Source organism: Acanthisitta chloris, unplaced genomic scaffold, assembly GCF_000695815.1.
Source record: "Acanthisitta chloris isolate BGI_N310 unplaced genomic scaffold, ASM69581v1 scaffold17408, whole genome shotgun sequence".
NCBI lineage: Eukaryota > Metazoa > Chordata > Aves > Passeriformes > Acanthisittidae > Acanthisitta > Acanthisitta chloris.
This window is the reverse complement of record NW_008688918.1, coordinates 21,521-49,350: the sequence shown is the minus strand read 5'-3', so window position 1 is coordinate 49,350 and position 27,830 is coordinate 21,521. Positions and strand designations below refer to the sequence as shown.

At 44.4% G+C, this 27,830-nt stretch overlaps 1 protein-coding gene across 1 annotated transcript in view; it reads right to left on the bottom strand.

Annotated features, from left to right (window-relative positions):
* The window catches only part of LOC103808443 (potassium voltage-gated channel subfamily D member 3-like), a 35,168-nt gene extending 10,463 nt beyond the window's left edge, over positions 1-24,705 (bottom strand). Inside the window, exons 1-5 of the mRNA XM_009081224.1 lie at positions 24,691-24,705; positions 21,044-21,196; positions 19,715-19,749; positions 19,174-19,336; positions 3,939-4,040 (exon numbers count right to left, since the gene is read on the bottom strand). Of these exons, the coding sequence (XP_009079472.1) occupies positions 3,939-4,040; positions 19,174-19,336; positions 19,715-19,749; positions 21,044-21,196; positions 24,691-24,705 (468 nt within the window). The remainder of the gene's footprint in view (positions 1-3,938; positions 4,041-19,173; positions 19,337-19,714; positions 19,750-21,043; positions 21,197-24,690) is intronic.
* Between the last annotated feature and the right edge of the window lie 3,125 nt (positions 24,706-27,830).

The following is a 27,830-nucleotide window of genomic DNA, read 5'->3' as shown; positions in this document are numbered from 1 at the left end:
GAACCAAGATGAGCTTGTTCAGTGGTTGGACTGTCCCTGCCTATGAGAGCAGCTACAACACTTATCTATGGCTAGGCAGGTTCTGCTTGTGAGAAGGCACAGGACCTCAGAACCTCCTGTTCTTTGGGTATACACCTCCCAGCATTTTAGCTAAAAGGGAATTTCAGCTGGCTGTACAAGGAGATTAGTGCTAAGAGGATCTGTAGGCTGCTGCCATGGGAAGGAGCTCACCATCCCTTGAGCACTTTTGACATAAAGCCCACTAAAAATCTCTAAATGAGAAGAAAACAGTCTGAGTACTTCATGTCTAGATGGCAAATGCCACAAATCCACATGTTTCTGTAGCAAGAGGCTGTGTTCTTGTTGGAAGCAGATCTCCTTCCTGCTGCTGTCCTTGGCTGAATCCCTTTCTTTGCTTTTCCTTCACTTTGCTCCAAGGCTTCAGGCTGAAGACATGCTGTTCCCCTGAAAGATGGTGTCAGTGTATTCATTCTGCTGCTAATGAAAGGACATTTTGGCACATGTTCTGGAATGCTGAACACTCCTTATTTTCCAATTTATTACTTTGAGTGCAGAGCCACAGCCAGGAGGACACACCGTGGGGCAGTTGTTTGGCTCAGGTGACTCCTCAGAGTGTCAGGCTGCAGAGCAAACTCCTGGGCACTTGTGAAACAATAACACATTGATCACTGAACTGTGGGATTGCTAATGCTGGAAGAGATAATATCTGGGCATGGCCATCCAGTAATTGCAGTTGGAATTACTGCTGGGTGACAAACCAGCCCTGTGGCAATCTGGCCATGTGCAGTCCATTACTGTTAGCATCAGTCCTGGGCAAGGTGTCAAAATGGGATGTGTACCTGAGCAGTGAAGCAGTTTGAGACTCATTTGACTAATGAATATGCACAGTATGTGGATAATATTTTTGGTCCCTGATATAGCAACTACAGGAGTTGCCTTCCTTTATATTTTTACAGCTTAAGGGTTTTGCATGTTTGGGCTATGCTGTCACTCACGTTTTGTAATATCAGAGTAGTTTCTTCTGCCATTGAATGAAAGGACATAAAATCTTGCCCTGTGGAGTGAAAGTGTTCATGTATACCCTAAAGAAAGGATGTTCTGCAGTTCTGTAATTAATTAATGCCACTGCCTGGGGATGGAGAGAGATGTTTTGGTCCTTGATGCAGGTATGTGGCTGTTCCTCAGGCACATACCTGAGATAATTTCCTGGTGGTTGTGCAGGTGCCAGGCAAAGCTTTGGCAAGTTTCATGGTTTGGTAAATTCTATTCCTGTATGTCACAGGTGGTGGGTAATTCCTTCCCCACATCATTTGTTTTTGACTGTTTCAACAGAAGGTTCCTTCAGGTGGGGATATTTTTTTAGAGTGTTAGTACAATGTAGACAACACTGAGTGTTTTGCAAAGTGGAATTTGTGGATTTTACTGGGCTGTGGGGGAGCTGTGTTGGCATTTACACCTTCCATCTAGTGGAAGGTTCACTGCCCATGGCAGGGGGTTGGAACTAGATCCTCTTTAAGGTCTCTTCCAACCCAAACCATTCTGTGAGTCTATGATTTAATTTAGAGTGTTAGTACAATGTAGACAACACTGAGTGTTTTGCAAAGTGGAATTTGTGGATTTTACTGGGCTGTGGGGGAGCTGTGTTGGCATTTACACCTTCCATCTAGTGGAAGGTTCACTGCCCATGGCAGGGGGTTGGAACTAGATCCTCTTTAAGGTCTCTTCCAACCCAAACCATTCTGTGAGTCTATGATTTAAAGACATAAGCAACCCAAACCATTCTGTGAGACTATGATTTAGAGACATAAGCAAGTTGCATCCAGAAGAACTTGCAAAAACCTACTCTAGGTGCTACTAGATACCTAAATTTAGCTATTAATGGATAAAAATAATCCTCTAGAACCTCCATAAAAATGTTTTTGTTTTTGTTCCTGTGCCTACAGAAGCTTTGTAGCCAACAAAATGATCCTTTCTCCACTTATTTTTGGGCAAGGGCCAAGAACTGAACCCATTCAGCCAAATATTTTTCTCAACCTCTTGCATTTTGGACTTAAGCATTGGTGCGTCAGCTGCTCTTCCCTGAGTGGTCTTGGCAGGGAGTTTTGGTTGACAGGAGAAGTGAGGAGATTCTTGTTGGGATGACAGGCTGGAAGATCAAGTGCAAACTGAGTGTCCCTGCTAAGCTTTTCTGGCATTCTTAAAAAACAGAAATCTAAAGCTTAAAATGAAATTTTTAGTCCATTTTTTTTTGCCTGTTTCTGGGCAGTGAAATAGCAGAAACCCAATGGAATTGGCTTCCCAGTCCTGAGCCTTTCTTGTGTGGGGATCAGGCTCTGGAATAGGTGTGCCCAGTCTTCCTGGTCTTTATCTGATAGAGAAACTTCTCTTGAACTGCTCAACAGCAACATATGGTTCAAGAAACAGATTTTCCTGAGCGGGAGACAACGTTGGATGTGTAGTCAGAAGGATCAAACTTGTTTTGGAGGGGAGAACAGCAACTGATCTGGGCACCTTACCTTCCCAATCTGTACTTCATGTGAAGTGCTTTTGAGTAGAGTTGGTTGAAAAACTATCCCAGTTGTAAAGGGCCAGATTTCTCTCTCTGCCTGCACTGAGAATCTTCCTACGTGCAAAACAAGGTGCTGCACGATTCCCTGTGCGCTGTACCCACCGAACTGGGGCAGGAGTGGGCTCAGGTCCTGGTGAGAAGTTTTCACTGAGAGCTGGAAAGGTTTTTCAGCTTTGATTTTACAGAATTAAGGTTGGAAGAGACCTTCAAGACCATTGAGTCCAACCTGTGACTGATCTCCACCTTGTCAACTAGACCAGAGCACCGAGTGCTGTGTCCAGTCATTCCTTGTACACTTTCAGGGATGGTGACTCCACCACCTCCCTGGGCAGCTCCTTCCAGTGCCTGACAGCCCTTTCCATGGAGAAATTCTCTCTGATGTCCTACCTGAACGTCCCCTGGCACAGCTTGAGGCCTTTTCCTCTTGTCCTGTCCCTTGTTCCCTGGGAGCAGAGCCTTATCCCAGAGGCTGCACCTCGTGGCAGGGAGTTGTAGAGAGTGAGAAGGTTCACCCTGAGCCTCCTCTTCTCCAGGGGCTCAGCTGCTCCACATTATTGACTCTCCAGACCCTTCCCCAGATCCCTTGCCCTTCTCTGGATGGATGTGAACCAGGGAAAGCAATATAGATTTGAAGCATTAGGCCCAAGTGAGGATGCATGACTGAGTTCTAGGGGGCTCTGGTGGCTCATTTAAGCATTCTTCATTTTGCTCTTTGCTCCCCATGTGCATGAAAGGCTGATTTATTTGAACTGAAATCCATGAAATGTGCTAATACCTGCTCTGGTGTTGATCAGGCTTAATGTAATAACCTCCTCTCATGTTCACTGATTCTGCTGAGCAATCTGATGCACTCCAAACTTTCCTCCTGATGAACAGCCAGTATTTGCCTCCAGAGGCCTTTGAAAATAAACCCACCACCAAGCTGCCTGAAACAAGAGCTAGGGAATATTTTCCTATCCTGTTGGAGATGATCAGATAGTCCATATTAGACTGATTGTAGTTGGGAGTGGATATTTATAGTGTGGGCAGACCCTGTGTTAATGAGTCCAGCTCCATCACAGAGGGATCAGAGGGAACTCTGAACATGCTTGTTGCTGGAAAGCCAGCTCCTTTCCTAGCTCAAGGAGCCCAAGGAAGCTTATTTTTTCCTCCCATCCAGTCATGCAGCTGGATTCCAGCTGTGCCTCCATACAGCACATGATAACACCCTTCTGCGGGCAAGGCTGCCACGCTGGGTAACGAGCAATTAGGTGGCAAGGAGAGGGAAAGGGAGAGAGCCCAGGGAGGGGAATGGGAATGGGGAGAATGTGTCAGACTCTGGGGAAGGAGGTGATGTGTCTGCACTCACCGTCAGCTCCAGGGCTTCGTTCAGGAGGCCGTTGCGCTTGCTGTGCAGGTAAGCGTTGGAGCTGCCAGTCTTGGCCACTCGGATCCTGGCGAGCCTGGCTTTCTGTGGGAAGGGAAACAAACTGAGTTAGAGCTTGGAATAACAAGTGATCAGTGCTGGCAATACCAGGAGGAAGGAAATTTCAGGTTGTCTTCCTCTGTGGAAAAGCCTGGGGGTGAAATGCAAGGGGTGGGCAAGGATAAGGTGCTGCTGAGAGCAGCAGCACATGTAGGTCTGTCTGTCTGTCTCTGTCTGTCCACCCCCAGGTGTCAGGTGAGCACAGGTGCCTGAAACACAAAATCTGCCAGTGTTAAGAGCCTTTGCAGAGATGAGGAATGGGGCACTGCAGGTTTGGTTATGCTTTCAAAGGTTCATTGCCACTTTTGGGGTGAAAGGCACAGCCACAGGGACTTGCCTTGGACACACTCCTGGCACAGGGTGACTGTGTGTCACCTACCAATGTGCACATGCTCTGCACCTTGAGTTGCTTTCATGGCTCACTTTCTCTCTAACCTGCTTGGTTGTTTATTCCTCTCTTTATCTTTCAGCTCTGTGCTCAGACATCTCTGCTGTCACTTGCTCTGCTTGTGCTGCAGCAGCACAGTGACCTCCAGCCCTGTGTGAGGAGGGACTGTGTCCTCTGCAGGGGCAGTGTTAGCTTATTAACTTTGCTATCTGGTAATTTAAGACTGGCCAAAAATACACATCCCTTAACAAACTGACAGAAGTCACTCTGCAACAACACAGCCGTTTGACTCTTCTCATTTTTATTTATCCCTGACCTTCTGGAGCTCCCTGGGGGACAAGTTAGATGATAAAAACCACTCCAGAATAAAGCAAACAAGGAAAACTAATTCCCTCTTCCTTTCTGATCATTTCTGATCATTCCTTTTAGCATTTCAGTCTTTCTTTGCCATTGCTGCCTGTTTCTCTGTCAAGTGCTGATCTGCCTTTTTCTTTTCTCCTGTTAATTTATGACTCAAACACCATTAAAAGTAAATACATGAAATAGCTGTGGCTATTAAAAAATAATTACATTGTGCTGTAGTTTAAAATGCTGCATAATCCCTTAAATAACATGGAGCTCGTGATTTTTCTCTTCTAATTGGAGGTGCTAATGGGTAGACACTGTAGGAAGGATAAAGGCAAGAGGGAAATATCTGCAGTGGGGCCAGAGAGCATAGTCATTCCAGGAGTTCTATTCCTGCACATGTGTGAGTGACTCTGGCCTTCAATATCTGAAAGATTTGTTTAACCTTAAGACCTTCTGCTTAAGCAATTTCTCAAGCAAAGACACGTACAAGGTACTAGTTTGTAGCTTTAATTGGGTGACACAGACTGTGACCAGTCTGAAAAATAGGTTGTCTTTTGACCCCCCTCTGAAATGGGGACATCCAAAATTGATTTTCTTTTCTATACCTCACCTAGATTTTCATTGTCCCATTTTAACACTGAGGCTCCTAATCAGTCTGTGAAGTGAAATCTCTGTACTGGGGCCAAGGTGCTCATGGGGAGATCTGGTCACCCTGAGACAGGGACACGAGTTGTATTTGCAAGATGTAGACTAAGGATACATCAAGAAAGTGAACTCGGTTCTCCAGTTTTTCTGAAAACTTTCCCACACTGCTGTGTTGCTCTAGACCCTGAATAAGATTACCCTGAGGCTATAACCTGGAACAAAATCCATAGGGACTACTGGTATTGAATAGGAGTTAGTGGGAGAGAGTAGGGGAGAAGGTGCTGTAGGTTATTCCATTTTCCAGTTAGGTGGCATTGTCCATCTGTTCCTGATAATTGTCTTTGATATGCAAATATATGCTTTTGTGTCTCTGTTCCTTACTTTTCACAATGATCTTATCCTTTCTGTAATCAGGACTGGATATTGGATGCAGTGATGATCTTTACAGAGAGGCTCCTTTGGCCACCACTGAAGCTTTCTTTGTGCTTGACCAAATAGCATCTCCTTTGCTAGAGGAATTGCCAGAATCTCCCAACTTAGCTCACCTGTAGCAGCAAAGATTTCATCCTCATCTTCAGCTGAGTCAATTGCTAAAGCAGATTCAGTCTCAGACTGTTGAACTGAACATTTTTCCCTTTGCCTCCAGGCTAGCAGGGGATCAAATATTAATAGCTGTACTCCATGTGGACTGAAGATGGTTTGTTCCTGAGGTCTGTTCCCTTTTCCTTTTGAAACAGGGCCACAAGCTAGCTAAATAATTAAGCCCCACAGCTTTTGTAGTTTGGAACAGACGTTGTTATTTTAAAAAATGTCAGTGGGGCAGGACAGAAGTTAATCCTATTCCCCTCACACAAAGGATTGTCTGGGATCGTCACATCGCCCAACTGTGCCCCCACCGTGATTAAATTTGGTAGATATCTTGATTAACTCAGCTAGAGAAGTTAATTAAAATTGGTGCCTGAAATTGGTTTGGCCCTCCAGACAGTTCCCCACGTTGGATTGAAACAACTCTGAAACCACAGCTCAGGTTTTGAGGTGAAAATCTGTGTCGATGTGGAGATACAACATGAGCTCTGCATGGTGTTCAGGCACCTGTTGTATGTTCCTGTGGGATGTGGCACTTAGAGCAAGCCTGACAGTAACAAAGGGTTTAAGACCTTCCAAATTCTGCCTGTTTTTACCATGTGTGGGTATGTTTTTGTCATCTCTGTCCTGCAGAGCTCAGTGCTTGTGGTCTGAGGACAGCAGACACACAAGTGGAGGACTGTGGTTTTCTAACTATCTGCTGCAGATATCTTTTTTTTTTTCTTTTTTGGAGGGGGGATAACTGTCTTCTGCATCTTATCCCCCCAAATGTGACAGACTAAAGGTCATTAGGGCCAGGCCTGAGATCACTGTTGCTGAATATAACCCCTGCACAGAGAGTCTAAAAAAGGAAGAGAAAACGGCACACTGTGTCTGCATGTAGAGTGGTGAGAGGAGTTGCTAGGAAACCACAGGATCTCAAAATGCATATGACCTAATCTGGAAGATAATTTATATGATGAAAATAATAATACTAATGACAGCCACTTACAGGTTAGAATGATTAATTTGGTTATCTGGGAGCCCACGTGTTTCTGGGAGCAGGGTGGAAGGAAGGGCTCCAACTTCTGGGGTTTACTGGGTTTGAACAATCTGGAGACACAGAATTGAGCAGGAAGGGCAGGGAAGACCTGGCCAGGTGGAATGCTGAGGTACACTGGGGAGGATGTCAGTATCTTGGGTATCTACTCTTCCCAAAGGGATTGGCAGAGGAGAAAGAATAGTCTGTGTTCATCCCTTAGCTGCTTTGGAGGAGTGTAAGGAGCAGGAGCTGCTGGCTGGGAAAACTGTTTACCAGATGGCAGGCTCAGGAAACAGCTAATTATTATTTATTAATGATTTTTCATCTAGTTCACTCCTGATTTATGTGGTATAATAAACTATTAAGCTACAACCTATGGCATAATTTCATATTTGCCAGGCAATTTCAGCTTTCCAGATCTTCTGTACTTGAGCAAGGAGTGACAGGAGTGTGTCAGACACTAGGGGATAAGGTCCTGTATCTACTTCTCCCTCTTTGGACTGGAATTTTCTTAGCATTATCCATCACAGGATGGCTGAGGTTGGAAGGTACCTCTGGAAGTCATCCCTTAGGTCACCAGGACTAACTTCCCTGGCCAAGCAGGACCACCCAGACATGTCTAGGTGGCTTTTGAACATCTTCAAAGATGGAAACCTGAATACCTGAAGATATTTATCTTACATCAGTAAGATCCCTCTGAGCCTTCTCATTTTAGGCTAACCAGTCCCAGCTCCCTCAGCCTTTCCTCATGGTAGAGATGCTTCATCTATATCCTATCTAGCTTTATCTGCTAAAACCACACTAAGAGGATTCTTGACAGAATTCAGCTGCACTGGGTCGGGGCAGCCACCACATCCCTGGGCAACCTGTGCCAGTGTCTCAACACCCTTAGAGTAAAAAACTTTTTTCTCACATCCAACCTAGACTTTCCCTCCTTCAGTTTGAATCAACAGGATATCAGATTTTCTTTCTCAAGGTGAGATATCAGAGCTGTTCAGCAAGTGTTCAGTTTGCTTGAATTTGTCTGCATCTATTGCTGGTTTGGGGTTTGGGCTTAAATTCTAGATGGGGAGAACGTGGTTGGTTGTAGGATGTGTAAAAGGTAACAGGCAGATTGTAGAGTTAAACAGGAGTTTCTGAAGGCTTAACAACAGTTCTGAGAGTATGGAATGACAAAAAAGTGTTTCCTTGTAGTCATCTTCTCACATTGCTAAAATGATCTCATCTCTGCTACCTTTGACTAATTTTAGCATAAAATTCAGAAAGGAATTGAGTAAAGACTTGAGTTTGTACTTCTGTGTGGGAACTAGGTGCACATATGTGACTTGATCATGGAATGGATGGTGGAATTCATCTGGTGGGAACTAGCTCAGCTCCCTGCCCTGTTGTGGTAGTTCTTCTTGCCAAGCAGCAAATGGAAAATTCTTTATGTAGAGAAAAAAAACCCTGTTCAAAAATAATGGAGTGGACAAGATATTAAATGAATCTACTGTCTGTGGAGTGCTTTCCTCAACATAATGAGGCAACACTGATCATCTGTCCTACTTATGACACTGGGAAGTTGCTAAGCCATCTCTAACCAAGCCTGGAACAGGCTGGAGTGCCAAATTAGGATTCGAGGTTATTACATGTGTTTGAATGCTGAGTGCAATAATGGCTGTTTAAAAAGCAAATGGTCCATATAATAAGTACTAGTTGTTATTCTGCTAGCTATGGTCCATCTGGCTGTTGGAATGGGCAGGCAGTGGAGTTAGAGCAGTGTTAGATGATCTAGAAACTAACTTTTCTTTGTCATTTGAACCTCTTTTATTTTTTTATCTCTCCTTAGAAACAAAGTACGCACATTTGGATTCTCCTTCCTCTCCAATCTTTACATTAAACAGCTTTTGAGCCAAGTTTAAATATTCTGTCACTTTTGCTTTGGGGGGAGATGTTATAGGAGCTGCATATGGAAATTAGATAGGGGAGAACTCATTATATTCCTATATAATTTGATAGAACCACTTACAGTCAGACCTTGATCTTATTTTGGGCCTCTTCATTACTTTCCAGAGATGAAAGATTCCCCTCTCCTCCTCTGTGCATCTCCTTCGAATCCTACCTTACCCTTGGCACCATTAAAGCAACAGAACATCATCTCCAATGCACTCTATCGTTTAATCTTTTCCAACACTGAAGAACATGATGTTCAGACTATTTATAGAACAATGCACAGAATATGGAGTGTAATGGATCTCAGCTTCCCTACCAGTCACACATAGCCTGGCTGATTAAACACTGAATTTTAAAGGTGTCATGATATGCAAATCTCTAAGATCCAAGCAGGACAGTCAGGGAGCCCCTGGAGAACTGGGATCATCCTCTCCTATTGTAAACTTCCTCTTGTGTGTCTTCAGTGTGAGCTTAGCAAGCTCTGGCTTAAATTTAGTGAAGCTCTTGCTCCTCCTGGGCATTACAGGTTGCCCAGGGATGTGGTGGCTGCCCCGACCCTGGTGGTGTTCAATCCAGGCTGGATGAGCCTTGAGCAACCTGATCTAGTGAGATGTCCCTGCCTAGGCCCAGGGGGTTGGGACTGGATGATCTTTAAGGTCCATTCCAACCCTTAAATTCTATGATTTATCTCAGATTTTCATTCTATTGTTTAGAAAATTCCTTCTGATCTCCACCCTCTGTGTGTTTTGCCAGTTTTCCTCAATAGCCATTGTATTGTCATTTTCACATCCCCTTCCTGGGGTTTGCTGCATTCTACAGGGGAGAATAGAATCAACTTCACTTTTTCTTGTAGAGCTCAACAATTCTCACTTTATTCCTTTGCTTGACATTTAAGTGGAAGCTTTTTTGGAGGCCATTTCATATTTTTATCCCTGCTTATTTTTAATACCTTTTAATAAGTTATCTATTTATTCATCCACCCAGCAAGGGTTACAGTCAGACCTGGATCTCTGTAAGAACTGACCTTATGGGCAGTTTTTCCTTGATTGAATTATGTTATACACAGTTGCTGCATCTTGGCTGAAATTCAAAGCTTCCTCTATGCTGAAGTTCCCACGCTACCAGTCCAGCTGACTGACAAAGCCAAGTCTCTTCTCTTCCCCTTATTGAAATGAGAATAAAAGTAATTCCTATATATGTATTCTTTAAGATTATTAATGCTGCAACAGATTTTAGAGCTTGGGTCAAAATTGCACCAGGAGCAAGTGGTTAGGGGTGTCATAACAATTGTAGTGGGAATGATCTGGTATAATTAGAGTTGTTATGGGTATAAATGTGTCAGAATTTGTCTATAAATGTAGTGCTTAATAAAAAAAAAAAATCTCAAGAAAAGGCCCTCGTGTTTTGCTGCATCATTAACAGAGAAGTTGCTGTTCTCCATTAGTCCTAAAATAAGGTTCTGTTTCACTGCAAACCAAGTGTGAGGAGCATCTGTCTGCCTGTGATTTATCTGTCTGTCTTCTGTGTTTCCAGCTCTCACTTTTATAACATCTTTCACACAGCTCACACCCCTAATTAATAGCTAGAAAGGATTCAGGGGATGGAGAAATTAACAGAATTTGATCTAGTGTCACATGCCAACCAAGTGGCCCTGATGGATGAACACTAATTAATGGTGTGGAGGCCTGTGTTAGCTACAGAAAATGAAGGGAATTGCTTCATGTTGTCCTGCTCACACCTGCCCCAGGAAGGTGGTGAAAACATGAGGGTCAGGATGGGAACAATGACCAAAAAAATCTTTGTGTGAAACACAAGAAAAACATGAGCACATTTGTAAAATTTGTGCCTTTCATTCTTCCCCATGGAATGAAGCTCCAAAGAAAGATGATGGTGGGGCTGTTGTCCTGCCTTGGTGTCTGCTCACTGGCAGCTACAGAATCACTGAGGCTGGAAAAGACCTCTAAGATTGAGTTCAACCTGTGACCCATCACCACCTTGTCAACTAGAACAGAGCACTGAGGGCCATGTCCAGTTGTTCCTTGAACACCTCCAGGAATGGTGACTCCATCACCTCCCTGGGCAGCTCCTTCCAATGTTTAACCATCCTTCTTGTGAAGAAATTCTTCCTGATGTCCAACCTGAACCTCCCCTGGCACAGCTTGAGGCTATGTCCTCTTATCCTGTTGCTTACTACCTGGGAGCAGAGCCCTGACCCCAACCTTGCTACAACCTTCTTTCAGGTAGTTGTGGAGAGCAATAAGGTTTCCCTGAGCCTCCTTTTCTCCTGGCTGAGCCCCCCTGGCTCCCTCAGCCTCTCCTCACACGACTGACTCTCCAGACTCTTCCCCATCTCCATTGTCCTTCTCCAGACTTTGTGTGTGTCACCTCCATGGGGCAGGTACCTGCTGACAGGAGTGAAGAGGGTTGAGCTGTGCTCCATCCCTCAGTGTGTTTTCATGTGAGTTTCAATGTGACTTTGCATCATTAATTGAGCAAAGTGTTCCTTGCTGGCAATCAAAATTCCTCACAACTCATCACACGGCAATAAAGTCACGGTACAATTACCTTTCTTACGGAAGCTGCTCCTAATTGTTCCTCTTGCTTTTGGGGGTCTGTGGGGACAACTCCTTTACACTAGGGATTAAAAATCCATCCTCAAACCATCCCCATGAGCGAAGACTCTAGCAAAACGTGTGTCTGGGCTCACGTCCCTGCGCTGACAGCCCCAACACGCTGGCTGTGCGCCGCGGTTGGCAGATGCGGAGGGAGAAGCCTTGCCTGGATGCTGTCCTGGGCTTTGGAGCATTCCTGGCTTGTCAGAGAGCTGTGGAGTCGTCATGGCTACACGCTGCTCTGGCCCTTGTTTTTGCATTCCTTCATGCTGCCTTCTCCTCCTGGAACAGCTCCTAATTGTCCTGACTCAACCGCGCGCGGAGCTGATGCTCCGTAGTGTGACTGAAAGGCTCTGGAGTCACGGGCGACGCGTGGAATTGCTCTTTGTTAGTGTGTTTGGTGGAGGTAGTGCTGAGTTTGGGCTAAGTGGCTGTGCTACATGGAGAACAGGTGGCTGGAATTACGTTGGGCAGTGGGCTGCGTCGTAAACAAGAGTTCTACTCTGTGGTGACAGGAGAAACGATGAGGGAATGTTTCCTGTGGAGCCATTGGGTGGATTGAACTGCTTTTTTTTTTTTCCATCCTGCACACCGCTCACAGGCAGGCTGTGATTTTCCCTGTATAGGTATTTTATTTTCTTTCATGTTCTAAGTTTTGCACACACTCTGATTCCCTTGCCTGTCCCTGAACCATTCTCTGCTAGCAGCTACTGTTCTCTGCTTGTGACCTGTGACTGGTCAGGACAGCACGTGCTGTCATTTCTGCTGCCTGGGTGGTGAGGGAGTGAGAATTGCCCGTGCAAAAAGCTCTAATGGATAAATGAAAACCTCTGGGTGTGACTATTATTGCCATAAGATGGTTTCACTCTGTGCCCTGTGTGTGTATGAGACCTCACTCTGCAAGAATCCACTGAGCCCAGATAAAAAGTGGGTTTATCCCTGTTTTATGCATGAAAAAAGGAGTCACAGAGAAGGAAGAATGGGAAAAGTGATGCTGCTGCAGCATCAGTTTGTCAAAACAATGGAACTGGCTGTGCTGGGATGATGAAAGAGCAGGGCAGGCTCCTGCTTGTGCCTGGAGAGGACCTGCCTTGTGCTGCTTGAGAGCTTGATGTGATGCAGAAGTTAGCAGCAGTTACTGTTTGATGGGATTTTCATGACCTTCAAACTACAAAGGCTTGTTCTGAGTCAGACTGTGCAGACCACTGCTGCTGGGTGGAGTGGGAGGAGTGGAGTAATGAGATTCGAGGACTCCTCGAGTTGGGCTGTGTAAGACATCTGGCAGTGTGCAAACAGGGAAATCCTGCAGTGGCCCCAGAGAGATGTGCTGGGAGTCTGCAGAGTGTTCCCATCCACCTGACAGGTGAGGAGAGGACTGAGCCACCTGTGTTGCCATCCCAGCACCACATGTGGCAGCAACAAATGTCACCCTGCGTTTGCTTATCACTGTCACAGTACAAATTAGTAACCACAGTAAGCTTTACTACCATTTCCACCCACTTTTATGTTTTTTTTGTTTTTTTTTTCCTGACCCAGTGGATATCCATATCTATTAATCCAGACATAACCACATGCTGCAGTGGGTGCAAGGGTGTGAGCTGTGCTCAGGATGGAGCTTGGGAATTGTTGGGGGCTAAACTGCACCCAGCCCACTCCCTTCTGATGACTTGGGCAGGGTGGTAATATATGAACCAGTTAATAAAGGTAACAGCAAAGAATCTGATCCCTAGAATCCAGTTCCAAAGCAGGATAGGCTTCCCAATGTTTTTTTGGCTGAATGTTTTGCATCCAGGTCTCCTTGATGAGGTGATTTTGACTTGCATTTATGTAGACATCTGGGATGGAGTGGGCAACATTAGCCATTACAAATCCTCCCAACTGTGCTACATAATGGAACCATCTGGACAGAGGCTGCCACGGACAACCTGAGCTCCCAACAGCTGGGGAAGGGACAACCTCTTGTGAGGTGACCAAGGAGAGACCCTGAGGATGGACTAGTCAGGTTTCTGCATGTTGCAGGCTGTTATCTGCTTGTGACTGAGACATGATGTGAAAGGGCCTCAAGGCATGAAATAAATGTAGAGCAGCTTCTGGATGTGTGTGGAAGTAATTCCAACTGGGCATTGGGCCACTATTGACAACAGGCTGTAATACTTGGACGTATGGGCTGGCTTTGGAGGCTGAACCCATCAGCTGTAGCTCACTGATTTCAGTCCTTCCTTCCAGAGGAGATATCTCCTTGTCTTATGCAATTTGGGACTCAGGGAATTTGAAGTAGCTGAACTGATGGAAAATGTCATTTTACTTTCCTCAATGATATGAAAGAAGAGAAACTGAATTCTTGGTTGGTTTATTTGTTTGTTTGGGGTTGTTTTGTCCCTGAACTCTATTAAGGGATATGACAAACAGCAAACAGAGGAGGAAGAGAAAGAGGTACCAACCCCAGCAAAAATGAAATATTTTCTCAAGGAAAGGATAAAAAGCATTTCTTTCCCTGTCAGAGACTGTTAAATATCAACAACAACAAAAACATATTCCACACAGATTCATTGTGCTTGAAGAAAACCATGTGTTTTAAATGTCAGCCAGCTCCAGTTTTAACCTTATTGTTTCTCTCTCTCTCTCCTTAAGTTCCCAACCCCATTCCCTGCTGGGAACTGAGTCATGTTCTGTTGCTGAGCTCTCCTTAGACAGCTCAGAGCTCTGCTCCAGTCACTTTTCCTGGCCCTTCTGTTCCACGCTCTGAAGTTCACTAACCCACCTCCAAAATTTTGGGTGTCAGCTGCAGAGCAGAACATTTCAAAGCTGACTCCCCTGCTCTGCAGCAAATCAATTATTATAATGGCCTTGTTATTGACAGGTGTGTGGGATGTCTTTCTCCTGGGTACAGGGATGACACAGATCTAGTATTAAGGATTCTCTTCACCACCATCTTCCCTCTCCATCCCCTCTGCTCCTTGCAGCTCTGGTTTCCATGCTCTGGCAGGGAGGGCTGGGGCTGGAACAGGCTGTTTCTAATGTGCCTCTTGCAGAACAATCAGAAAGGCATTTGTGTCCTTACTCTTCCTTCCTTTTGGCTTAAGCCCCTTCTAAGCATCTCCATAGTTACCTCTTCATCAGGCTGCAGAGTCAGAGCTGCCTGTGTGCAACCATCACACAAGGAGCTGCCTGGAATAACCTTCCTCCATCTACTTCCTCTCATCGACTTCCATCTGAAAAGACAGAATCCCCATCATCTCTCTCTTTTGCAGGTATTGGCTCTGTGATTGAATGCTTTAATTCATCCACCAGACAATGTGTCCACTTCTCTGCTTCACCTAATTTATACCATCTGCTCTTGGATAGCTCCTGATACAGTTTGCAGTCCCATATTATAGTTTTATGTGAGAGCAGCTCTACAAAATGGTTTTTGTCTTGGATAGTCCTTGCCTTGCCTAAATCCCTGCTTGGTTCTCTCCTGGAAACTTTTATAGCCTGGAGGATGAAATGTCTTTCTCAAGGCTTTTGCAGTATAGTGCTTGTTCTCCTGGAGTCAAAGGCCACCAGATAATAGACAAAATGAATTGAGCACACTAAGAGGCTGTAGTCATCACAGCATATTTACAGCAGTCCTGAAACCAAGCCCTGTGATTACTGAAGTTTTATATTTGGAGAGATGCAGTTTAGCCTCTGTGAAATGCAACAGTAAAACCAATGTAAATCCCCCTGAGAGCATCAGCCTCTCCAGGATCTCGGCTCATTTAGCAAATCTAACCATGAAACAATAAATGCACTTCGAACAGGGTTTGTTTTCCACAGCATCTGAGCAGTTCCATTTCTCCTCCTCTTGTGCATATCTCAGTTTGTAACAGACCCTTTTTGAGCATTGGTTTTCCCCCAAACTGAGATCTAGAACATCTTGTCTACACTTTAGCCCTTGAAGCTGATCTAGAGACCAGTTTGCTTTAGGCTCTTGTTGCTATTGCCAAATGTTTCAGCTGCCACTCTCCTTCCAGGTGCTTCCTGAGCCTGTCCAAAACTGCCTTGAATGTGCCTTTGAGGACTTGAATCTTCATCTGCACCTGCATTCCTGTGTGCAGGGAGTTGGGGCTGACAACCACATAGGCTTCACCTGTAATTTCATCAGGAACTGTAGTGCCAGGCCAAGGGGGAATGGATCCCAACTGATAAAGTAGGTTTAGATTAGATGTTAGGAAGGAATTCTTCCCTGTGAGGCTGCACAGGTTGCCCAGAGCAGCTGTGGCTGCTCCATCCCTGGGAGTGTTATCTGGCACCTGCATTTCTCTCTGGTGGGAAGAACGTTGTGGCTTGGGATTGTATTCACTCAGTTTCTAACTATGAAACAATGAACTGTTCTCCTTTTGCCACTGCTGCTCAAGGAGAAGCATTTCAGTAGCTGTTAGCAGCTGCCTCTAACTGCTTTCAGGGTCAAAAAGTGGGAGGTGTAAACCTCTGTCCAGCCCCAAATAGTTCTCTCCTTCTCCTTCATGTTGTATCTATGGTGCAAACTGAACACAGTGAGAGGCTCCAGCATCATCTGAATTACAAAGTCATTCTATTGTCAAGCCTTTTAAGTGTCAAATTCTCTTTTAAATCCAAGGCTGTGACATTCACTGAAGAACAGCATCGTTTCAAAGTCAGGAAAGTCTATTCTTAGCACATCAGTCAAAAAGGGGAAAAAAAAAAAAAGTCTTTGGGGGAAAAAAATACCACAACAATTTTACCAAAATGAACCTTGTCAGAAATGATCAATTCATCTCCCATTCAGACTGACCTGGTCCTTGCTGCATGCCAGAGGACAGGATTTGATGACATGGCACAATAAATTACGATTACCAGATCTCCTTGTAATTAATTGTCTTGCAGTGCAGGTTTGGCAAAGAATAATTCATCTTCAGTGTGATTAAATCACTGGTAGTTTGGGGTTTTGTTGGGGTTTTTTTTTTCCTTTTTAAGGAATATTTCTCCTCAGTTAGCTGAAGAATAGATGCTGATGAGTAACAGCCACCTCCTGGTATTTTATTCGTGCTATTTAAATACCTCTTCCTGCTAGACCAGTGCCTCCTCAACAGTGAAGAGACAAAGTTAGGACTGAACACATCAGAACCTAGAGGGACATGGGGGCTGTGCTGGGTTCTCCTGGTTTTTGGAGTGCAGCCCCTGAGAAACTCTCACTGTGCCCCTCAGAACCCTCTTGGAGAGCTCAGGCTTACACACACCTCGACCTTCAAATCCGTGAATGTCACATTCATCCAGTTTGCTGTTTGTTCAGTACTTTTGCCTTTATTATTTCTCATTGGAAAACTTCTGAGTGCATTAAAAATAAGTAAATCTGGTCTTTAGGCTCATCTTGAAACCTATTCATATGTTCTAAAAGTTATGATTCTTGAAGTAAACAGAACTTCTACAACATCCTAATAAATACTCACCAAAATACTCTTCAATTAAAAGAGCAAAGTAATTTGCAAAGTTTCTGGCATGCTAAATAAAGCTCCATGTTGTTTCAAGCTGTGTCTAAATTCAGTTTATAAGGAGCTTCTACTCCTGGGTTCTTCATATTCAAGGACTGAGAATGCAAAGAGCTTTTTCCAACCTGCTTGCAAACATCTTTGTGTCTGTAATTAGGTGGGGACAGAGCTTTAACTGTTCCTCAAGATGGGATTGAGCTCACTGGGGGAGGATGCTGGAACAAGATCCAAGCAGATCCTTAACCTCCCTATGTACACCCTGACCATCTCCAGAGGGGACTGTCATTAATGTGCTTCTCTCCCTTCCCTTCTCTTTAGTATTCATGCAGTGATGATCATGTGAAAATTACTCACACTTCTGACTTGAGAAAACTTTCTTAGCTGAGAAATTCAACCAATATCAGAAGAATTAGAAATTCAAATGGGGGGAAATTATACACTGTGTATGTCAATACAGCAAACCTCATAAAAGCTGCAATCAATCATATTGGCATCAAAGGTGGTGGTACTTTTCCCTCTGTCACCAAGTGGATCACAGTCCAATGAATCAAGGAAAAGGTGAATCAGAAGAAGAAACTTCGGGTTGCTGCCTGCAGGGAAGAACTGCCTGATCTAAAAGCAGAGACAGACCTGGAGTCAGTTCTGGAGTTGTTTCGTGTTGTGATCTGTGGTTATGCACAAATCTGGTTTATTTGTCTTGCCCCTTTCCTGGCTGAGCTGGGAAACAGGTTCTGCCTCTGTTTATGTGCTCTTTTTTTCAGTTTTCAGTTCTTTAAATGATGCACAAATCTGGTTTATTTGTCTTGCTCCTTTCCTGGCTGAGCTGGGGAACAGGTTCTGTCTCTGTTTATGTGCTGTTTCAGTAGAACAGTTTCTTTAAGTCTTCAATTCTTTAAATAGTCTATTGCACATTGTCCCCTTAAACCTTGCCCTGAGTCTCCCAGTCTTTCCTGTGCTTTGAATCCTCCCATGTCCCTGTTGCAAGTGAAATCCTGATTCCTTATGCCTCACGTTAAGCAGCTCACAGCAAAACATTTAAATTCATTAAAAGAATGCAATGATCCATCCTGGTTTCCCACTGTCCAGCTGCTGATGGCACAGTGTGTGGTACAGACTGAACTTCTATCAGGATTTCTTTAGATTTTATCTATGATTTGTTGTATGTCTGATCAAATAAACAACTCTCCCTCTAAAACACCTCCTGTGTTTCACATGGAAGATGTCAAACCTCAGGCAGGTTTGTGTAAAACCCAGCAGTGTCTTACAGAGGCTGCAACTGATTCCTGCAGGATTCTGTCCCTCTGCTGTTCTCCTTATGTGTTTTGACTGCCAAATTTTGTGGTTTTGTAGGTCTTGTATCTCAGCTCTCTGCTGTCAGCTCCCTGAGATGCAAGGAGCAGGCACGACCCAGCTGCTTGCCTGGAGCAGAAATAACACATCTTTCTACTACTATTCTCCATCAGGTCCCCTGAGTCCTGAATTTCTGTCAGACAGAATTCCAGGGGGAAAAAAAAAAAGAACCTCAGGCCTTTAGTTTGCAGTTGTTGTAAAAAAAACCACCCAAAAACCTGATTCTGGTTTTGGTGTAATTTAGCAGATTGAAATGAAGAGATAATAAATCTGTTACATTTTCTCAGTGACTCAAGAAGCTTATACCAGTAAAAACTGCTCAGAGTTTGGAATGTTCAGTAATCTCTTCACATTTCCAGGGGCTTTTGTGTATTCCCAGTGCTATAGTTAAGAGCCTTGAGGGGGGATGTACTGAGAAGTTGCTGGCTGAGTGTTTTCAGAGCTACAGAGAGATAACAGGAGTGATGCAGCCAGAAGGATAAACAGCTCCTGTTGATGACATGTGCATTTGTTTCAGACATGTATGTAAGAAAGGGGAGCAATAACAGCCTGATTGCTTAGGGTGGTAAAAATTTAGCAGCACAGTGTGTGCAAGGAATGAGTTTGTATGGCTACAGGTGGTTACATCGGTGTGAAGGTGAAGACCTCGTGGGTGTAGGTGGATGGATAAGTGCACATAGACTGAGCTCTGCAGTGCTCAGCATTGTCCCTGGGGTGTCACAAACCCCGTGGTGACACACAGGGGCTGAGCTGCCAGAGGATGACTTACCTTCTGTGCTCTCCTCTTGTCAGCTCGCTGGTTCTGGTGGTAGATTCGGCTGAAGTTGGAAACGATGACTGGAACGGGCAGAGCAATGACCAACACCCCACTCAGTGAGCAAATAGAGCCAAAGATCTTCCCAGCAATCGTCTTGGGCACCATGTCACCATAACTACAGGGGGAAAAACAGAAAGGGAAGCCCCTCCTTCAGAGAGAAAGCCTTGCTAGGTTCCCTGAGCACACAGCAATGTGTGTGGCCAGGTTGGACACCAAAGCATGCAACAGTTCCTGTGCTGTTGTCACCCTGAGATGACAACTGCCACCACACTTGGGCTGTGAAGAAGCTAAAGCAAAGAAAGGCACTTTCATTGCAGAATGGATGTGCTGTTCAGGCAGTTGCTGAGTGTTTAAATTCACCTCCTCACTTGTTTCCTACTCACCTCTCCATGTAGATGAGCTCTAGCAAACCTAAAACTGTACCTCAGCTTGTGAGCAGGTTCATCTATTTTCATTCCCTTGTGTTTCCAGGTGCAAATGAGGACTGATTTACACTTCCATTTCAAACCTCAGCAGTTTCCTGGCCATCTGCACAGTCAGAAATTTGGGGGTTGTTCAAAGGCTGCATTTGGTAAAAGGTGAATTCTCAGGGGCATGAGAGCAGCTGAAAATCATTCAGAGAAAAATCTCTGCACTGGGTTTGACCCAACAATCTTCAATTGTAAAGTTGTATTACATCAGGAGGACATGGATCTGCTGGAGTGAGTCCAGAGAAAACCATGGAGATGCTCCAAGGGCTGGAGCACCTCTGCTATGGAGAGGCTGGAAGAGCTCAGGATGTTCAGTCTGGAGAAGAGAAGCTCCAGGGACACCTTAGAGCCCCTTAGAATTATAGAATTAAGGGTTGGAATGGACCTTACAGATCATCTAGTCCCAACCCTCCCTGCCATGGGCAGGGAAACCTCCTCACTAGATCAGGTTGCACAAGTGCCAGTGCCTAAGTTGCTATCAGATGATGTTTGGGATTTCTATGGTGTCCTCTGAGATGTTCTAGTGTTTGAAGCAGCAAATATTGAAATGCAAAATGATTTATTACAGTTGAGGCTTTATTTTTACCTTTGAAGTCAGTACATGGCCAGCAAAGAGCTTTGATGGGAACAGAGTTGAGCTAAGAGTAATTTACATCCAAAGGGAAAACCAAATATTTCAAAACACCTTTTTTATTAGTTGGACTTTTTGCCCTCATCCAAGAACTTGTTGATAGGAGGGTCTGGATAAAAGCAGAGCTCATTACATGTTAATTGCTTGCTCCTGGGAGTCTCCAAGGTTCAGTGGAGAGTGTGGCTCAGCAGTTGGGTAAAAGATATCATTGCAGAGCTATCACACTTGCTTCTGTGCCAGGAAAGGCTTAGTGCAGGCTAAGGGTCAGGTTTTCTTTGGCATTTTCTGGGGTTTTGGGTGGTTTTTTTTGGTATAAATGTTTCAGGCTTCACTAGCTAAGGCTTAATTATCCCAAGCAGAATCCTTCTCCTGCCTTCCCCCGCATTAAAACCCCTCAGAATACCTCAAATCAATAAATTGCTTTTCATGTCTATTAACTTTTTAGCTGCTGCTTTTTGCAAAGATAGTTTAAAAGCTCTTGCTAAGTGACAAGGTCTTCCACCTCATTTAACACTGGTCAAAAAAAACCAAAATCCTACTTTTCTGTTGCAGCCCTTTAACACAATGAGGCTGAAATTCATCACTTGCCTCAAACCTGATCTCAGTGACCTGCAGCACTGAGAGAAAACCCTTCTGTGCATTTGTAGAAGGTATGATAATAAGTGTCTGGCTCACAGTCAGCATGTAAGAACAAAACCCCACGAGGCAGACTGAGAGTTACCTCATTACTTGGGACCTTTGGAGCAGGGAAGGTTTTGCTGGAGAGATGGAGAACTTCACATGCAAAACTATGATGAGATAGAACAATGAGGAGCTTTGCTGGAGCAGGAGCAACAAGGATGAGACTTAAAACTTGTAACACTGATTTCTGGGTCTACCACAGAGTTATCTGTGGGAGTACTTTGTTGGATTCTTCCCTCTGGTCTGTCTTGGCATATCAGGCACTTGGGATATCTTCTGTGGCCTTACTGAGTTGACCTGTGACATTTCCATATGACACCTGTTGTTTGAACATATCCTAGATTTTTATCAGAGGAAACCATACCTGGACCTTGATCTAGATCCTCTTGCACTCAACTTGAGATCTCCTTTGACTTTGAAGGGTTTGGAATGAACCTCTAAAGTTGCAATTGTTCTACTCCTCTATTGACATCTACAGCTTCTGCAATATTAATTGCTGGAGTAACTATTTTTGTGCTGGTGGTACCACAAGTTACTAATGGCCACATGGTGTATTTATAACAGGTACAGTGCCAAATAAACTCAAATATTGGATTTCAGTTAGTACTAATTAGGCATTACAAACTCAAACCTTCTTTTCCCCAGATTTGGAACATGAGAACTCAACTTTCTTGTTAATTTAGTAAAATTTAGTTGTTTAGTAAAAGGCAACATGTCATCTAAAAAATTTCTCCTACAGAAAGTGCATTTTAAGTAATTCATCAATAATCTAATTAGAGCAGCAAGAAGAGAGAAGAGTTAGGTAATGATTAACATTCAGAGGGTCTAACGGGAGGTTTGAGTCTGTAATAAAACAATAGGAGGCTGAAAATTCACTAACTCTTAGCATGACCTCTAGTAAATCATTTCAGCTTTCTGTACTTTGGTTCCTGCTTACAAAATGACAATTAATTAGCTCTTCTTTGCCTGCTTGCTGAAGTAGTGCTAGGTTCTTCAGAGCAGGAGCTGCCCCACATTCTGCACAGCCCCAGCCCCCAGCAGTGATCCCTTAGTGCTGCTGCATGCTAAATATTAATCATGCAAAGCAGATGTACAGCAGCCTGGGGTAAACACAGCCTGCACGTGGCTCCAGGCTTATTCCTCTGGCCAAGCTTAGGGTCCAGAGCATCAGCTGGAGCCAAGCATCAGCTTGGTTGGATGTGGAATACGCCTAGAGATAAACATATTCTCCGTTTAGTTTGCCAAGGATCTGGTTAGATGGCAACAGATTGAGCTGGTTTTCAGCTGCTGAATTCAGTGCAAGTGGAGGATTTATCTACTGGAAGGTTCTTTGCCCATGGCAGGGGCTGGAAGGAGATGGATCTTCCAACCCAAACTATGTTAGGTTTCATTGCTTTGCTCTCTGGCTGTGCCAGGTGAGCTGCCCTTGCTCCCTTCAGTGTTCTCTGCACTCTGATAGTGATTCTAGAGCCTCCACACATGTATCCCATGTTTCCAATGACATTGCTTTGGTTTGTCCCCTTTTTTTCTCCTGGTGTCCCTTCAAGGCCCCAACTCCTACCACAGGAACACTGTGAACCCTGACACTGACTCACTGTACACATTAAGTAAACTGTTAGACAAGCCAGCAAAAGAAAAAAAAATTACTTCTAAGTGATATCTCTTTAGAGTGGAAAACACTGTGAATGCAGAATTTCCATGGGGTTTTTATTTGTAGGGTGACTTCTGTGTTCTTTGGCTATAAAAGAGGTCATATGTCACTCACCTTAATTAGCAGCTATTAGTCTTGACAGGATAATGTGCTGTTGTTTTTCTCTCTGTCAGTAGAGAAAGTGTTATCAAATAGAGGTCACTGCTTCAAGTCCTGGTTTTAGCCACAGAGGTGTCTGGACATTGCTTAGGTTCTCAGCTGGAGACAGCAATAAATAAGGTGCTGAACAGCTCATCAACTGACTCACTCTAAAAATAGCCTCTCACAGCATCTCTGATGATCCTGTGTCTCTGTGCAACATCCACAGTCTGAGAAATAGGGAGTTGTAGCAGAACAGCTGCAAGACCCTATGGTATAGGGACATTGGAAGGTGCAATGACAACCTTGGGGACAGTGAAACAGCTTTACAAAAGGTGCTCTGTCCCAGCAGCCTTTCCCTTTCAGCCTGGGTAAGGCACAGAGCTGGGGAGGAACTCCTGGGTCAGAAATTACCATGTTTGTGTAGCTGTTGTCTCCATGGGTTCCTCTAGATGCAGAGGAGATGAGTACAGTTGAAAATTGCTAAACCTGTATAGAATCACAGAATGGTTTGGGTTGGAAGGGACCTTAAAGATTATCAGGGACACCTTCCACTAGGACACGTTGGTCCAAGCCGGGTCCAACCTAGCCTAGAACACTCCCAGGGATGGAGCAGCCACAACTTCTCTGGGCAACCTGGGCCAGTGCCTCAGCACCCTCAGAGGGAAGGATTTCTTCCTAATATCTGGTCTAATTCTGCCCTCTGGCAGTTTGAAGCCATTTCCCCTTGTGCAGTCACTCCATGCCCTTGGGAAAGGTCCCTCTCCAGCCTTCTTGTAAGTCCCCTTTAGGCACTGAATGGTGTTATAAGTTCTCCCTGGAACCTTCCTATCCCTATAGGATTGCTGCTGTGATCAATTTAATGGCTTTCTCTAGGCTTGTTCCAACAGGTCAACATCTTTCTTGTGTTGGGCCCCCAGAGCAGGTGGGATCTCAGCAGAGCAGAGTAGGACAGCACCTTCCTTCTTACCAGTAGACCTGTCTCTGGACAGAGCATCAGGTCCAACACCCTTCTCTTCTCCAGAGCTGGCTCAAGGGAGGGTAGTCAGGTCCCACCAAGCTCAGCACCTCCAGATGCTCCCAGGAGATCTGGTTAAGGTCACAGAACCATCACAAGAACATGGGGACAGCTGTGCCATGCATCAAATGCTCAGGGCTGTGCTTTGTCTTATTCCCATGTCTCGGTGGTCAGGGGACATTGCCTGCCTAGTGGTGCAGAGCCGTGTGGTTTTCACACACAGCCCCAGAAAGCTGAAATCTCTCCTGGAGCTGGAAACAGAAACAATGCTGCTCCCCCTGATTTAGTAGTTTTGCCTCACACTGGCATTAACAGCTCTCTAAGAGCTGCTTTATCTCGCTAACCTTTTGCCCAGCACAGTAGAGTCAAAAGAAGACTTCACTCCAGCCTGTAAGCATTTGCTTTTGGGACAATAAGGACAGAACAATAACATTATGTACTCCACAATAGACCATGATTTTGAAAGCCTTTTGCGTGAAAGAGCTGGAATAAAGCATGGAATTAGTATGTGGCTTTCCAGGTACAAGAGATCTTTCTTTTTATACTGTAAGTAAATCACTGTGATTTGCACAAAGGAGAGGGGAAAAGAGTGGCCAAAATGAAGCAAGAATGTTTGGGTTGCATTGCCAGACTGTGTGTGTTGCATGTGACAGCTCAGAGGAGCTCATGTCCCTTGATTCCATAGGTGCAAATCCAGTGGAATCATGTTGATGATGGTTTGAACCTCCAGTGAAGTAATGATCATGTCACTTCCACTTGATGGAAACACAAGCAAATGTTACTAATTCCTTCCTTGGTTTTGCATATGATGAGTGAGCAGGGAATTAACAGTATGTTATGTGGATAGTTAGATCTTTTGTTTAGGGTGATGTCACATTACCTGTTTCATCCACATTGTCGGAATTAGCTTTCAAAACTCACAGCTCTCTAGAGCACAGAGTTTGCTGCTCAACTGTGCCATTCTGTCCATGGGAACTTTGAATAGGATCACAGAAGAGAAGAATCTGGGGTGGAAGGGACTTTTAAAGGTCATTTGTCCACCCCCTGCCATGGGCAGGGACACCTTCCACCAGCCCAGGTTGCTCCAAGTCCCATCCAGCCTGGCCTGGAACACTCCCAGGGATGGAGCAGCCACAGCTTCTCTGGGCAACCTGTGCCAGTGTCTCATCACCCTCACAGGGAAGAATTCCTTCCTAACACCTACTCTAACTCACCTCATCCTGTCACCTCTTCATTCTTCCAGGAATGCAAAGATGCTGTTGCCTTTTTCAGCAGACACATACAAACATTCACAAATTCCTGTGTACTGTGGAGGTGGAGGAGGCTCTGGAGCTACAGAGGCAACGATCCCATCTGATGGATTGAAGGTGACACAGGATCAGTGATGGAGCACTCCTGGGGTCTAAAAGTAAACCTTGTCATGGCCTCAGGACAGACAGATTCCCTTTCTATCTGATTTTTTTCCATGTCCATAAGGGAAATCATGATATTTCCAGAGCTGTCCTGGACAAGTGTTATGAGGATTAATTAGTTATTTTTGGTTTGATGCTTTGAAAATACCAGAGAAGTTTTCTGAAGGTGTTTGGCAGCACAGATCCAGCAATCCATGTCCATGAGGATGATCTGGTGTTGTTGATGACAGCTTTTAAAAGCAACTAATCCTGGAAAGAGCAGGATGCACTAATGAATGCCTGAGGAGCAGGACACGTGAGGAGGCTCGTGGTGCCTCCTGAAAGAGTTAGCTGTAAACAGAGCCATGATGGCTCTGAAGCAGGAGAATCTATAAACAGGCTGTCAAATGACAGACTCCAACAGCAAATCAGCTGTGTCCAGGGAAGTACAGAGCCTATTTCATGCTAGGCTTCTTTTACATTAAATATACTTATTTTCTGTCTTGTTTTGAGCTGGGCAGCTCCCCAGCTGGGGATTCAGCCTCGGTAGTAACTGGCTTGGTTGTACACTACTGTTTTCTTCTTCTCTGGCATGTTTTAGTTGGTAATGTTTTCATGGATGTTCTAGATATTCTGCTGAAATTCCATCCATCAGCCAAGCTGTGAGGGGTGAGGGTTGGAGATGCATATCAGCTCTAGCAGCAGCAGCTTATCTTCAGGCCTCAGATTCGTTCTGATTTTCTGTAAAGCTCTGGTCAGCAGGTACTTAGGGATTTTCCAGGTACTGTTGCCTTTTTGATTTTGTTCTGGTTTATAAATTCGTGTTTCTTACTGAGTTTTCTGCAATAAAAGGACTGAGAGATATATCTGAAATCCTTCTCAGAGGAGATGCAAGTCCTGTTGCTTATCTAGCAGTGAGAATTGGAAGGAGAGGTGGATTATTCCTTAATGACTTTCCCAGAGTGGATCTGTATTTCTGGGTAGTCTCTACCAACCCTCACCAAAGCCAAATCCAGGGATAAGATGGACTTGGAGTCAACTGTAGCTTGCTGATTCCTGTACTTGTTCAGGAAAGGACCTAGTGAAGGTCTCTGAGAGCAATTGGTAGCATAAATATTCCTTCCAACAACAGCAGGTGCTGCCCAAAGAAATGGGAATGTTTATGTAGACTTGGGAATAAACTGAGTGGATTATTTAATACACAGAGGGTGCAGAATACTTAATCTATGAACACACTGGTTCCATTTAGTCTTCCTGACTTGGATCAACTTCTCAGCCTGTAGGCAGTTAAAACAGATGGTCTGAATTTGGGTAACATTCAGACCTTGAGTTGATGCTAAAAATGGAATTTCATTGGCAAGGAAAGTAGGTCAGAAAGCTAAAGCCCCTAGTCCTAAAATGATGAAAAGCTTCTAATCAAGTGTTCCCTATTACCATTCATTAAAAGGAGCAGGGGAAGAAATATTCTTAGAGACCTTTGTAAAAGGGATTACGTGGGGCTGTGAGCTCCTGTGAGGAGACCTGTGCACTCCCAAACCTGTTTTGCTGTGAGATGGGATGACCAGGAATGCTGATTCCCACAGTCCTGAGGGCTGGACTTGGAGACAGAGCAGGATGGGGATGGTTTTCTTCACGGGAACATAAACAACTTTATTTTCTGCCTCCGTCACAGGAGTGCTGAAGGAGCCTCTTTGCATAGCCTCTATTAATACCTCTCCCACTAATCATCCTCTCCACGCTGACGTTGTCATCCCCTGACTCAGGTTCTGTAATTCGTCGCCTCTGCAGATTGTGACTTGCACCAGAGCTGAGCCTTTCACTCAGAGCTTTCTTTGCTCTTCCTCATTCTCAAATGTGTGCCAACTGCTATTTCTTCCTGGCAGCTGACAGGAATGATTCAAAGCAAATGGGGAGCCTGGACCAGTTTCACACAGTGGTCCCAGTTCAGCTCATTGTTCAGCTCTTGCTGAATGTTAAGCACAGCCCTAACTCCTGCTCACTGGAAAGATGATAACATGCTTATTCAAAGATTTTTTTTTTTTTTATTGAAATGGTACCAAGACAACTGTTTATTCTTTGCATTTGGCAAACCCAAGCTGATGCACTGTCATTACTCCCTCTCCCTTTCCCCTCAAACTGCTGCTAGAAATTACACTCCTCTGAATGGAGAATTTTTTTGGCATTTCAGCCCTGCCAGCAAATGCATTTTCAGAGATAATGTCAGAGATCTCCTGTTTGCTCTCTCTTAATGGTAGATGTCAACCATCTGCCTTGATCCTTGGCCATCACTGCCACTGCAGCAGGTAAGGAAAGGAGGGACAAATCAGGAACATCCCTTCAGTCTGCAGAACTCAGGGATGACTTGCAGGGGAATTTGTTGCTTAGCAGAAATAGCAGTTTACTATGTCATACACATCTCGTTGAAGGGAAAATAGATGTTGCCTTTTTCTATGCTATCTCAGGTTTTTCCATGACCAATTTTCGAAGCACTGACTGGTTTTTTTTTAAATGAAAAAGAAAAATTGAAACTGTTGGTTTAAGTTATTCAGAGAAAAAGAGGAATTGACTTCTATATAGAAACAATATAAGAAAAGCTGAATTTCACTTTGAAGAAAATACCTCTAGTCTT